Consider the following 12,730-nt stretch of genomic DNA (forward strand, 5'->3'; position numbering starts at 1 on the left):
GGGGCAGTCGGAGGGAGTGGATGGTGGCAGGGTGGGGCTACCCTCCCTCCCTGTGGAGTGTCCTGTTTTTTGAATGTTAAAATATGGTATCCCCCTACCATTCACAGTACAACTCTCCACTCACAGCACACTGCGGCATGAGGTCCTTCTCCTTCCTTTCCAGTTGGTAGTGGCCAAGGGAATGCTGAGAAATGTAGTTCTTTCCCTGCTCCAGGGCTGGCTCTATAGGCAGGGAGCTAACCAAGGAACTACAGCTCCCAGGGCCCCCTGTTGGTTCTCAGCTCCCATGCTGGATCTCTGCCACCCCCTGCAAATGTGCTGCCCCAAGCAGGTGCTTGCTTTGCTGGTGCCTAGAGACGCCCCTGGATGGGTAGGGGGCTTATTTGGTTTACTCTGCAGAACAGAGACACTGTTACAGGGTCACAGGTTACCTTCACAGTTATGAGATTCAGGAGACTGCAGGACTTTGGAACCAGAGATGTTAGATTATTTGTATGAACAATCAGCACCTGAAGAGAAAAATAATATTGAATAATATCACAGGAGATATTACAGCCTGAACAACCACATCCCCGTGGACTTCATTCTGTATTCAATTATTTTATTTCTGTAAGGGGTTCAGACCTGATTAGATTAAATATTAAATAAAATATTTATTTGCATGAGTGGAACTGGCTGCCACAGGAGGCCAGAATCAGATATCACAGTTGGATTTAAACCTTTCTATCCAAACGGGGTCTGGATAATTTTCTGATCAATACTACTTGAGGTCATGTAGGTTAAGACAGCAGGAGATTTGATTCATTCTAAGTTAACTCCTCTAGGGGCTCAGCAAGAATCCCTACATATATTCTCCTGTGAAACAGAGGCCCATTAGTGGTTCACTACTCTCTGACAGCAACTCCTATCAGACTTGACAAACTCACTACACCTAACATACTGCTATCATAGTATTTGTCTGTAAAGAAGGTCATGTGAGGTATTACATGAAAGCTTATAGCAGCAGTCCCCAAACGGGGGATCCCAAAGCGGTCCCCAAAGCGGCCAGGAACAGGGTCGTGGGTCAGGGGGAAGAATGTGGACAGGGGTAAAAGGGCCAAGGCTGGGGCTGCAGCCAGGGGTAAGTCGGGCTGGGAGTGGGGCTGCAGCCCGGCTGTGGTGGGGGTGCTGAGGATGGGGACTGGTGCAGGGCCAGGAGTGGAGCCACACTGAGGCTGGGGCCAGGGCCAGGTGCAGGGCCGGGGACACCTGGGGGCGGGAGCAAAGCAGAGCTGGGGGCGGGGAGGGGCTGGGTAGCATTCCCTCCCTGCCCCCATGGCAGCTGGCCTGGGCACCATGGCACCCCCCGGATGTTCCTCCATGCCCCCATTGCCTTCAAGAGAGATTGGAGTGCACCTAAAGTTAACTGGCAAGGTAAAGCAAGGCTGGCAGAGCTTCTGAGTAGATTGTTTGACTAGAGTGATAGGGAACTGACACCACATTTAGCACCAGCAAGTCTCTCTCTCTCTCACAGAGGCAAGGAAGTAACAAGATAACAGACTCCTGTGTGCCCCAAGAAAACATCACAACACCCTCTATATATAGCATTGCACAACTGGCCAAGTGTATTAAGGACAGAAATTTCATCTTCCTCTGAAGCATCATCTAAATGCCCATATACACTACACAGGCACTTCACATACTGTAATAACGCTTAGTATTTAGACTTCTCTTACCTTTTTTTGCAAAACTTTACATGTTGCAAAAGCGCCATAAGGAATCTGAAATCAAGCATAAAAATAGCTCAATATATCACAACGATACATTGCAACATGCCATTACTTTTCTAAGCACTTCTAAAGTATCCATCCACAGGACTGAACAATCCGCTTTCATTAAAAACCCAACTGATTCTAAGATTACTGGTCTCTGTCATTAGTCAATAGCTGGTCCCAGGACCCAGCACTTCACTGCACTGCTGTGAACGTCAACCACTGGTTCTGGGCAGCACAACAGGGACTTCAGGCTAACAGAGAATGTGCTGCTAGGTCTGGGCAACTGTCCAGGACTTGGGTGGCTTAACAGGCAGTGTGCAGATCCCTCAGAAGCCCAGGCACATTCTAAATGAGTCACTATACAAATGGGGATCCCAGCATGTCTTTGTAACCCCCAGCACACACCCTGGCCAAATGGGAAAGGGGAGAGGATAGATGCCTTTACATATGTTGGCAACTGTACACAGGGGTAGTCAGAAAACTGAGATCAGCGCACACTTCTAGCCAGTTCCAAGCACCATGGCACATTCGGAACCGCTGATGCTTTGACCTGTCTTGTTCACATGAAGGTGAAACATCAGTTGGTTTGCGGCTCACAGACCATCAGGGGGCCAGAATGTGAAGATGTGTCTCGCTAACGGGCGTGGCAATTCCTCACTCACTATTAACTGTCCTCGCTTCTCAACATCTGGGTTGTTCCAAGTTTGTGGGCAGCCTAGAAGAAGACAAAGCTAGGAGAGGGGCCTTGCTCTGCAGTTAGGGTTTTTCTCTCTTCTTAAAGCAGCGGCCTAGTTGTATTGGAACCACAGACTTTTACCTGTACAGGTAAATAAGCACAGGTTGCAAGATTCCTAGATCTAGTACTAAAGGGATAAAGTTAAGAAAAGCAACCGTTAGCCTTTCACAAATAAATTCTCTGACAATGAGATATATTAAGCCATGGATTCTTAACCTGGGATCACAATAAGGTGTTGGGGGTCTTGATCACCCTTCTCTTCCCATATTGCTAAACGAGAGGGTGTTCCTAATATGGAAAAGGTGCAGAACTACTGTCTTAGGCCACAGAGAAGACTTCCCAGGAAAGAGGCAGAAGCCCCACACTTCAAGAGATGAACTAGACTGAACAAAGAGGGAACAATTCAGCACGGATAAAGTGATGACACAGATAAGTTAAGAGGTTCATCTCTGTCTCTAGACCAGTGGTCTCCAACCTTTCTAGGCCCAAGATCACTTTTTGAATTTAAGGGCAACCCAGGATCTAACCACTGCTTCCATGAGGCCCCAGCCCTTCCCCAAAGCCCCACCCCACTCACTCCATTCTCCATTGCGGCTGAGGGGTTCGCAGTGTAGGAGGGGACTCTGGGCTGAGCTTGGGGGATGGATTTGCGGTGCAGGAAGGGGTGAGGGGTTCAAGCTCTGGGAGGGAGTTTGGGTGCAGAAGGGGGCTCCAGGCTGGTGCACAGTGTTGGGGTGCAGGAGTGGATACGGGGTGCTGGCTCTGGGAGGGGGCTCAGGACTGGGGCCTGGGGTGCAGGAGGGGGTTCGGGGCTGCAGGTTAGGGTGTGGCCTCCCGCTGGGCAGCACTTACTTCCAGTGGCTCCCAGTCAGCGGTGCAGCATGGCTGCCACTAAGGCAGGCTCCCTGCCTAGCTCGGTCCCATGCCACTCCTGGAAAGCGCCAATATGCCCCTGTGGCCCCTGGGGGGAGGGGGCGGGCGGCATGTGGCTCTGGGCACTGCCTCTCTCTGCAAGCACTGCCCCCACAGCTCCCCATTCCCAGCCAATGGGAGCTGTGGCTGTGATGCTTATAGGCAGGAGCACTGTACGGAGGGAGACCCCCCTGGCTGCTTCTGGAAGCAGTGTGGGTCCGGGACAGGCAGGGAGCCTGTCTTGGCGGCAGCCCTGCTGTGCAGCTGGAGATCATGATCAACTGGGAGATCCTCCAGGATCGACCAGTTGATCGGAATCGACCGATTGGTGACCACTGCTCTAGACTTATCAGAGTATAATGACTGAAGTTCAGTACTGGGAGGAAATGAGAGAACTGGACAGGTCCCCTCACTCTGCAAATCACATACCTCGGAGAGTTCACATTTAGATATATCAAGAATGTCATCAGCACCAGCTTCTTTTGCCTACAGAGAGAGAAAGAGAAAGAGATATGTGCTGCAGCTTTAGAATGCTTAGAGAGACAAGGGGCCTCTTGCTGCATGTTGGCTAAACTACCCTGCTGACATAGAAATTTAATCTTTGTTATGACCACCACAATCAAAGGCCAGTATTAGATGCAAAGTATATTCCAGAGTTATACCTGCAGCCCTGCTCATGCAACCAAGAAACTAAATTCAACAATACAAACATTGTTTGTGCAGCAAAGTGAATTTCTGCATCAAGAGCAGAGACGTCACTTACTTGTGCGAGAAGATTTTAACAGCTAGCATATGAAAGTGTTTTAGTGACATAATTCCTGGTTCTCAAGGACTGGAGAGAAATGGATCATGCCATGAATGAGAGGGAGGCTCTACTACATAAAGGGACTACTGTAAAAATGACACCTCTTAGTCAACAGACTTACTCCCTTTGTGCACTGAGAATCAGATTCTGCTATCTATGGGAACAAAAGTAATTGCTGCTGCTTTCTATTCCTGCTACAGGGCTAACTCAGCTGGTGAAAGGGGAGCTGGGATTAATTCCTTCTTGCATAAAGCGGTTATGATGTTCCAGTGAGTAGCACTTGTGTAAACCTGTTGCTATCACTAAAGGCAATAATGAGGTTGCACCAGTGAGTGTAACTTGGCCTCCCGAACTTATTATTAGTGATGCTCATAGGATGGAAAGTGTCCAGCTTGATTTGGAGTCCAGACTGAGTCTGCAGGGTTGGCAGTTAGAAAAAAAATCCTTTCACTTGGAGAATAAGCACAGCCACTATGGCAATAATCCTGGGACAACAAAAACCACAGTGCTAGTTTTACAGACACTTTTCCAGAGCAGAGACACACTTTGGGCCTGACCATGTGTGACGAAGTGGGACTGTTCTTAATGTTTCCTCTGAATACTGTGTGGGTGCCTCAGTTTCTGGCTGACACTCTGTCTCCTGGCAACTAATGGCCGGGCCCTTCCCCCCTGCAAGGGGATGCTAAAGGTGTGGGAGAACAAAGAGGTCAGGTGACCTCCTGGCCCAGGAAAGGAACTCAGCAGAGAAGGAGGGGCTGGAGGGGGTTTCAGTTTGGAGCTGGCTGGGGATGGGAAGCGAGGGCAGACGGGGTTGTCTGGCTCACTGGGTCCCAGAAATGGACCCAGCTATGGGGTTTGTTTTAGACTGTGTTCCTGTCATCTAATAAACCTCTGTTTTACTGGCTGGCTAAGAGTCACGTCTGACTGTGAAGTGGGGGTGCGTGCAGGACCCTCTGGCTTCCCCAGGACCCCGCCTGGGTGGACTCGCTGCGGGAAGCACACGGAGGGGCATATGCGAATGCTCCAAGGTCAGACCCAGGAAGGTGAAGCCGTGTGAGCTTCTTGCTCTGAAGACAGTCTGCTCCAAGGGAGAGGAGGCTCCTCAAAGTCCTGACTGGCTTTGTGGGGAGCAGTTCCAAAGTGATGCCCTGCACCACTACAAGCAGTAGGAGTTTCACCACTCACTTCAAGGGGGGATGGATCAGGGTCTTCACGTGCATAAGCACCTAGGCCCTGATGTAGGAGAATATTTAAGTACATGACTAACTTTAAGCTTGTGAATAGTCCTACTGACTCAAAAGCTCTATCGTGCTTATGCACCTTGCTGAATTGGGGCCCCTCAGACAAGTTTCAAGGAGCAAAAACTGAATTCCAAACACCACCTAAGCTTTATCCATGAAGGTGGAAGTTTGAGTGAATTTTAGGGATGGTGGAGTAACAGACTGATAGCCCTGGAGACCAAAGCTCCCATTTATTTCCAGAACAGGTACAGTCCCAGCAACACAGGGCAAGCTGCCCCTTTACTGCCCCACCAATGTGCCAATCCTGACCTGGTGCGACCATATCTGGGGTAAAAGGGTAGGTTCACTGTCCTTGGCCTCTCTGCTGAGATTGTCAACAAAGGGGCCAATAAGTAACCATTTTTGTGTATTTTGTGACATGTACACCTGTCCCACTAGGAACTAGCCAAAGACCCCCTCCCCGCAAATTCATTTCACACAGTCTACTGAAATGAAGGCAGCTTACATGAACATAAAAGTGAAAGGGAGTTGTGAGGGAGAACCCGACACAGGCTAACAACAACTACCAAGTCAGTCCAATTAGTTGATTGGACTCTGAACACATGAATCACTGTAATGTTCAGACACAAAGAAAACCATCATTTTCACTGGTCAGGCTTCTGGGGTTACTAGGAAGAATTAGAAGCAGCTGCAAGTCACAAGAGCAATTCTTCATAACACTCAGCATCCTCATCTCTGAGCTATTAAAAGATACAATGAACAGTTGGAAGAAGAGTTCTTCTAGTCCAGGGTTTCTCAAACAGGGGCCACCGCTTGTGTAGGGAAAGCCCCGGCGGTCCAGGCCTGTGTGTTTACCTGCCCCGTCCACAGGTCCAGCCGATCGCGGCTCCCACTGGCCACGGATCGCTGCTCTGGACCAATGCGAGCTGCTGGAAGCGGCGGCCAGTAAGTCCCTTGGCCCATTCCGCTTCCAGCAGCTCCCATTGGCCCGGAGCAGCGATCCGTGGCCAGTGGGAGCCGCGATCGGCCGGACCTGCGGGCGGGGCAGATAAACACACCTGCCCTGCCCGCCAGGGGCTTTCCCTACACAAGTGGCGACCCCTGTTTGAGAAACCCTGTTCTAGTCCTCCGCAGCTTCTAAGGTAAATTACATTTTGAGGGTCTAATAATTTCCAAAGTATTGACTTCAGGGAGTAGCATCATTAATACCTATTTATTCATTCCTGTTTTCACCAGACAATTAGATGTAACTACTGTTATTAACCCAGGTAGTGAAACTGATGTCATGAAGATACGTGTCAGAAAATACAGGGGCCAAATTCAGCTTTAAATGAAGGTTTTAGTGCAGAGCAAGATAGCAGGAAGTGCTTAGAGAGGCAGAGCTTATGCATCATACTAGTTTAAAATACGCACACCGGATGCAGACATCCAAAGCAACATTTGATCCTTTGGCTAGCTAGTGTCTCTAAACTATTAAAATTATGAATGGGGAAAAAAGTCTAAAACCACTCATCTCTTCTCAGTCACACCAGCTACACCTCATCCAGTGCATAAGGCCTTTCATCCTGAAGCACTTTGCTATCTGCTTAAATAGGAATCAATCTCCCGCTACCAAAATGTGGCTACCTCTGGGGCAGAACATGGCAGTCATCTTATGCCAGCACCACTCCACAACTACTTTTAGAAGTGGTGAAAAAACTACCTGGGGATTGTTTTAAGGAGGCAGAATATAAACCAGGGGACAGACCCTCAGCTGGTATAAAGCACTGTAGTTTCATTCACTTCAATGTAGCTATGACAACTTATACCAGTTGAGGATCTATTCCAGCTATCCTGGCCAAATCACAGTGCAGGTAAACACCTGGACTTTTATTCATTATTATTATTTGCACTGCAGTAGCACCTAGTAGTGAAAGTGCCATAGGATCTGTAGTTACCAGTGGTTGGGAGTTCAGCTTAGCATCCTTATCCAAAAGAGGGATACAGAAAAGGGAAAAGCACCACCCCAAAGCTTACCAGGCACATTTGGTATTGAAGGCGCTTCCGGGCCTCATCACTGGGTTTCCTTTTACGGAAGAACAGCAGCATCTTTAGCTTTTCACTCCAGACCCGTCTCAGTGGCAGAAAGTGATCAGTGTAAACAAAAGCAGAAGAGTCAGGGACTGTATGTAACAGGTGTTGACAGGGAGCCTGGGTTAAGGAATTGCACTCTAAGTAAAAAGAAGAGAAAATCACCATCTCTGCATTTGTCTTCGTTTAGGCCCTGATTCTGCCAGATGATCTCCATAAATCAGTGGGACTCCATGTTGGCAGAAGGATTAGAGTGCCCAATTGGACGCTTATTTTGCATCCAGGCAGTACCTGCCATTACAGTAGATTATTTTATGCTTTTAAACCCCACCTTTGCCTTGGGCTAATGTAATACTTTTCAGGCACATGCTTCTTAGACAGAAATACAGAATCCAAGTAGGATACTTCTCCAATTTTAATCACCTAATACTTTTGCTTAAAACATCTAGTAGTTTAAAGCCCATTTTCAGTTGGCAGACTTTTCAAGATATAATCACTTACATTCTAACCTGTGTTAACGCAAGTGCACCTAAACTTTGTCCATAAAATCAGAGTTAATTGCCACCGCATTAATCATATGCAGTGCCATGGGCTGCAGAGATGATAAATTCCAAACTGCAGTGCCCAGAGCACAAGCCTCTCAGCTCAAGCTTGAGTATTGATGCTGCAACCTCTAGTTTTTGCAGACAGTCTTGCCATATTAAACACTAGGGTGTCCTTGTTACACCAAATTATTGACTCTGGGACACATTTAGCCAATCCTGAATTAACCAGCAACTATGCAAACAATACCGCAGTCATGTAGTAACAATAGCAATAAGATGAGAGTGCTGTTAGCACACCAAGACCATTCCTATCTTCAGAAATGAGGCATGCATGAACTAAGATGCACTGGGGGTTACTACTGTTTGGAGATAATGTACCAAAAACCTCAACGAGCTTTGGGATACAGGGTTGCAAAGAGTAACTGAATGGTTCTTTCTCAGATGAGCTGTGACTCAGACTATGCATTACTGATGTATTACTACCTGCTATACATGTATATGGCAGATACAGTCCCATCAGAGGGAACATCACAGCACCAGACACTATTAAGATTTATAATATGAACAACAAAATAATGACATTAAGTTCATGAAAAATATGGCAGCTTTCATTCCCTCAGAATGACCTTAAAATGGAACAGTCCAGCAGTCAGAACTTAGCTAAGAGCAGCTAGCACCAGATGCAGAATGAGAGAATTAGGAATATTCAGCCAATCCAGATCTGGCTGTTTGAATGGCACCTAGTGCTTTATAACATGATACTCTACCTAGAAATTTACACACACAATACACAATGTTACTGGTCCATTACAAAGGTTTTATTGGCTGATGTTGGGGTAGCTGCATAACTCACAAGCAGTGAAGGCACAAGTGAGTCAAGGAAGGCAGGGTTTCTTTATGCCTACCGTATCCCCACATATATTTTATATATGTCAAACACTGTAAAAGTGTTTGCAAGATTTTAGGTTTCTAAACTGATACGATTTTCAGGGCCTTTCACCTACAAAGGTAGGCTGCCGTAGATTATATACGCCCAAACACGCAAGGCTGCAGTGGGTGAGGACAGTTGTAAATAATACATTGTAAAGACCTCTAAACATTAAAATAGTTTTCTGACATAACAATGAGGGAAGTGGAAGGTCTGATATCTCAGGTCCTTCCAGGGCTAGAACTGGGTGCTGGGCATCCCAGTGGAAAGTGAAGACCCGGTTCTATCCCCAGTCAGTTCTGAGACATGGGCCCTTAACTATGCCCCTCCTCCAAGACTGAAGATTGCTGTGAAGGGCAGGATGAGCAGTTTAGAAGGAGAAATTTCAACCTGTTGTCTGGCAAATTGGATCCTTTAAATGGCAGCTGCTTGGAAACTGCTTGGAAATTCAGGCTGGTTAGGCAAGAAGGCATGGAGCTGGTGTGGAGAGGATAAGCTGGAATTGGGTGCACAAGGAGACTGGGACTGAGAGCCAGGGGATGGAGAAGAAAATGGAACCAAGAGCCAGTGAAAAAAACTGAGGGTGGGAAGGCTGGGAGCCAGTTGGATGGGTGGAACACTCAGATCACATGAAGACCACTAACTGTGGTAACCTATCATTTAAATCAGCTTCTGTACCAGATGACTGGAGGATAGCTAATGTGACATCATTTTTTTTAAAAAGGCTCCAGAGGCAATCACAGGCTGGTAAGCCTAACTTCAGTACCAGGCAAACTGGTTGAAACTATAGTAAAGAACAGAATGATCAGACACATAGATGAATACAATTTGTTGGAGAACAGTTACTATGGCTTTTATAAAGGGAAATCATGCCTCACCAATCTATTAGAATTCTTTGAGGGGGTCAACAAACATGTGGAAAAGGGTGATCCAATGGATATAGTGTACTTGGACTTTCAGAAAGCCTTTGACAAAGTCCCTCATCAAAAGCTCTTAAACAAAGTAAGCAGTCATGGGATAAAAGGGAAGGTCATCTCATGGATCAGTAACTGATTAAAATATGGGAAAAAACAGGTAGGAATAAATGGTAAATATAACCTCACAATATAAATATTACCTCACAATAGAGGAGTCTGTACTGGGACCAGTGCTGTTCAACATATTCAGAAATGATCTGGAAAAAGGGGTAAACAATGATGTGGCAAAATTTGCAGAGGATACAAAATTACCCAAAATACTTAAGTCTAAAGCAGACTATGAAGAGTTACAAAGGGATCTCACAAAACTGGATGACTGGGCAACAAATGGCAGATTAAATTAAATGTTTATAAAAGCAAAGTAATGCACATTAGAAAATATAATCCCAATTACACATACAAAATGATGGGGTCTAAATTAGCTGTTACCACTCAAGAAAGAGATCTTGGAGTCATTGTGGACAGTTCTCTGAAAACATCTGTTCAATGTGCAACAGCAGTCAAAAAAGCTAACAGGAGGTTAGGAACCGTTAGGAAAGGGATAAATAATAAGGCAGAAACGATCATCATACCTCTATACAAATCCATGGTACACTTACATCTTGAATCCTATGCACAGATCTGGTTGCCCCATCTCAAAAAATATATATATTAGAATTGGAAAAGGCACAGAGGAGGGCAACAAAAATGATTAGGGGTATGGAACAGCTTCCGTATGAGGAGAGATTAAAAAGACTGGGCCTTTTTAGCTTGGAAAAGAGACTAGGAGGGGATATGATAGAGGTCTATAAAATCTTGACTGGTGTGGAGAAAGTGAATAATACTCCTTTACATAACGTAAGAACCAGGGCTCATCCAATTAAATTCATAGGCAGCAGGTTTAAAACAAACAAAAGGAAGTACTTTTTCACAAAACACAGTCAACCTGTGGAACTTGTTGCCGGGGGATGTTATGAAGGCCAAAACTACAACAGAATTAAAAAAAGAATTAGGTAAGTTCATGGAGGATAGGTCCATCAATGGCTATTGCCCAGGATGGTCAGGGATGGAATCCCATGCTCTGAGTGTTCCTAACGTCTGCCAGAAGTTGGGAGTGGACAACAGGGGATGGATCACTTGATTGCCCAATCTGTTCATTTCTTCTGAAGCACCTAGCACTGGCCACTGCTGGAAGACAGGATACTGGGCTAGATGGACCATGGGTCTCACCCAGTATGGCCACTCTTATGTTCTTATTCCCCTCCAGTGCACAACCTGCTATCAGTTACTCCATTAGCTCAAGTGGCAGAGGTCTATGAGGTGGATCTAAAGGTTCCAACCACACTGATGACACATGTGGGTGTCAATATGTCAAATATGACCATGTAATTACAGACTGTATCATGCATACACGCAAGGAGGCTGATTTAAGGTTGCACAAGCACTCTTTCATACATTCCAAGGCCAGAAAGGACCACTGTGATTAAATAGTCTGACTTTCTATAAAACACAGACCAGAGACCTGCCCCAAAATAATTCTTAGAGCAGATCTTTTAGAAAAATAGCCAGTCTTGATTTTAAAATGGTCAGCGGTGGAGAATCCACCACAATCCTTAGTAAGTTGTTCCAGTGGTTAATTACCCTCACTGTTAAACATTTACACCTTATTTCCAGTCTGAATTCTGGCATTTCCTAACTTTGAGTCATGTCTGAATTTCAAACCTTTAACAATGTTCTTGTAACAGTTTTCTGGGTATATTTGCACATCACACCTGTGAGCATGCTAAGTTGCACGGCCTTGTGATACACTTCTTTTATCATGCACCTTATATCACCTGCGATGTGCAAAGGGTGACTGTGCCAGCCACTGAGCTGTGCAGCCAGAATCTCCCCTGGGTGCGGAACCTAGCGGAGGCAGGAAGGGGCCTCTGGCCAGGACGGAGAGGACGGGAGGCCGACGGGTAGTTTGCTGGAGTGGCAACGCCAAGGCAACCAGCCGCTCCCCTCCCAGCTCAGGCCGCACAGCGGGGCCGGGAGGGGGAGCCCCCCCCCTCGGTTTGTCATGGAAACCTCTGGCAGGGGGAGCCCCACGGGACCATGGCATTGGCAACCTGCGCGGTGGTACAGCCAGCCCAGCCTCAACGAGCCGGGGCAACGCCGGGCGCCCCAGGCAGCTACAGCCAGAGGCGGCGGCGGGGAGCTCCACAGACCGCCCCGCCCGCCGGGCCCCCCGGCACGGACCCAGGCGGGCTCCTCTCCCGCCCGACCTCGCTCCCCTACTCACCACTCTCCGCTGTCATACTAGGGACTTCCGGGTGCCCCGCCCCCTCGGCGGCGGGGTCACATGACCTGACCTACCGCCACAGAGACGAGCCACAGGAGAAGCCAGAGCGTCCCAGTCTCCAGGCTTGGGACTGGTGAGGGGGGGAGCGAGCCTCCCCGCGATCCGGAGTCATAGGGACCTGCAGCTACACGGGGGAGTTGTTATCGTGCGACCCACCCATTCCTCGCTAGGAGCCAGGCCTGCTCTGAGGGAAGGGGAGAGACCTAGGCCCCCGCTTGGCCTTCCCTCCTTGAGGGCCTTGCCCACAGATAACATGGCGGCTGGGCCTCTCCCTCCGCCGAGCACCTGATACGGCGACTAAGCCTCCTTGCTGGGGGCTCTGCCCACACCTAACATGGCGGCTAGCTCGCCTCTGGGGGCCTTGCCCACACACAACATGGCGGCTGAGCTTCCCCGCCCGCCTGGGGCCCTTGGCCACAGCTAACATGGTGGCCAGGGT

General features: G+C 47.8%; 1 protein-coding gene across 3 annotated transcripts in view; it reads right to left on the reverse strand.

The window, feature by feature from the left end:
- LRSAM1 (leucine rich repeat and sterile alpha motif containing 1) overlaps window positions 1-12,523 on the reverse strand; it is a 56,948-nt gene extending 44,425 nt beyond the window's left edge. Inside the window, exons 1-6 of one of the 3 annotated variants that reach the window (XM_044992414.1) lie at window positions 12,232-12,515; window positions 10,109-10,165; window positions 7,465-7,658; window positions 3,832-3,888; window positions 1,716-1,760; window positions 432-509 (exon numbers count right to left, since the gene is read on the reverse strand). In XM_044992414.1, the coding sequence (XP_044848349.1) occupies window positions 432-509; window positions 1,716-1,760; window positions 3,832-3,888; window positions 7,465-7,536 (252 nt within the window). In that variant the 5' untranslated portion in view covers window positions 7,537-7,658; window positions 10,109-10,165; window positions 12,232-12,515. Of the gene's footprint in view, window positions 1-431; window positions 510-1,715; window positions 1,761-3,831; window positions 3,889-7,464; window positions 7,659-10,108; window positions 10,166-10,540; window positions 10,905-12,231 lie in introns of those variants that run through there. The other 2 variants (XM_044992415.1, XM_044992417.1) reach the window with 2 other exon arrangements.
- Window positions 12,524-12,730: the final 207 nt, after the last annotated feature.

Source organism: Mauremys mutica, chromosome 18 (genome assembly GCF_020497125.1).
Source record: "Mauremys mutica isolate MM-2020 ecotype Southern chromosome 18, ASM2049712v1, whole genome shotgun sequence".
Classification (NCBI taxonomy): domain Eukaryota; kingdom Metazoa; phylum Chordata; order Testudines; family Geoemydidae; genus Mauremys; species Mauremys mutica.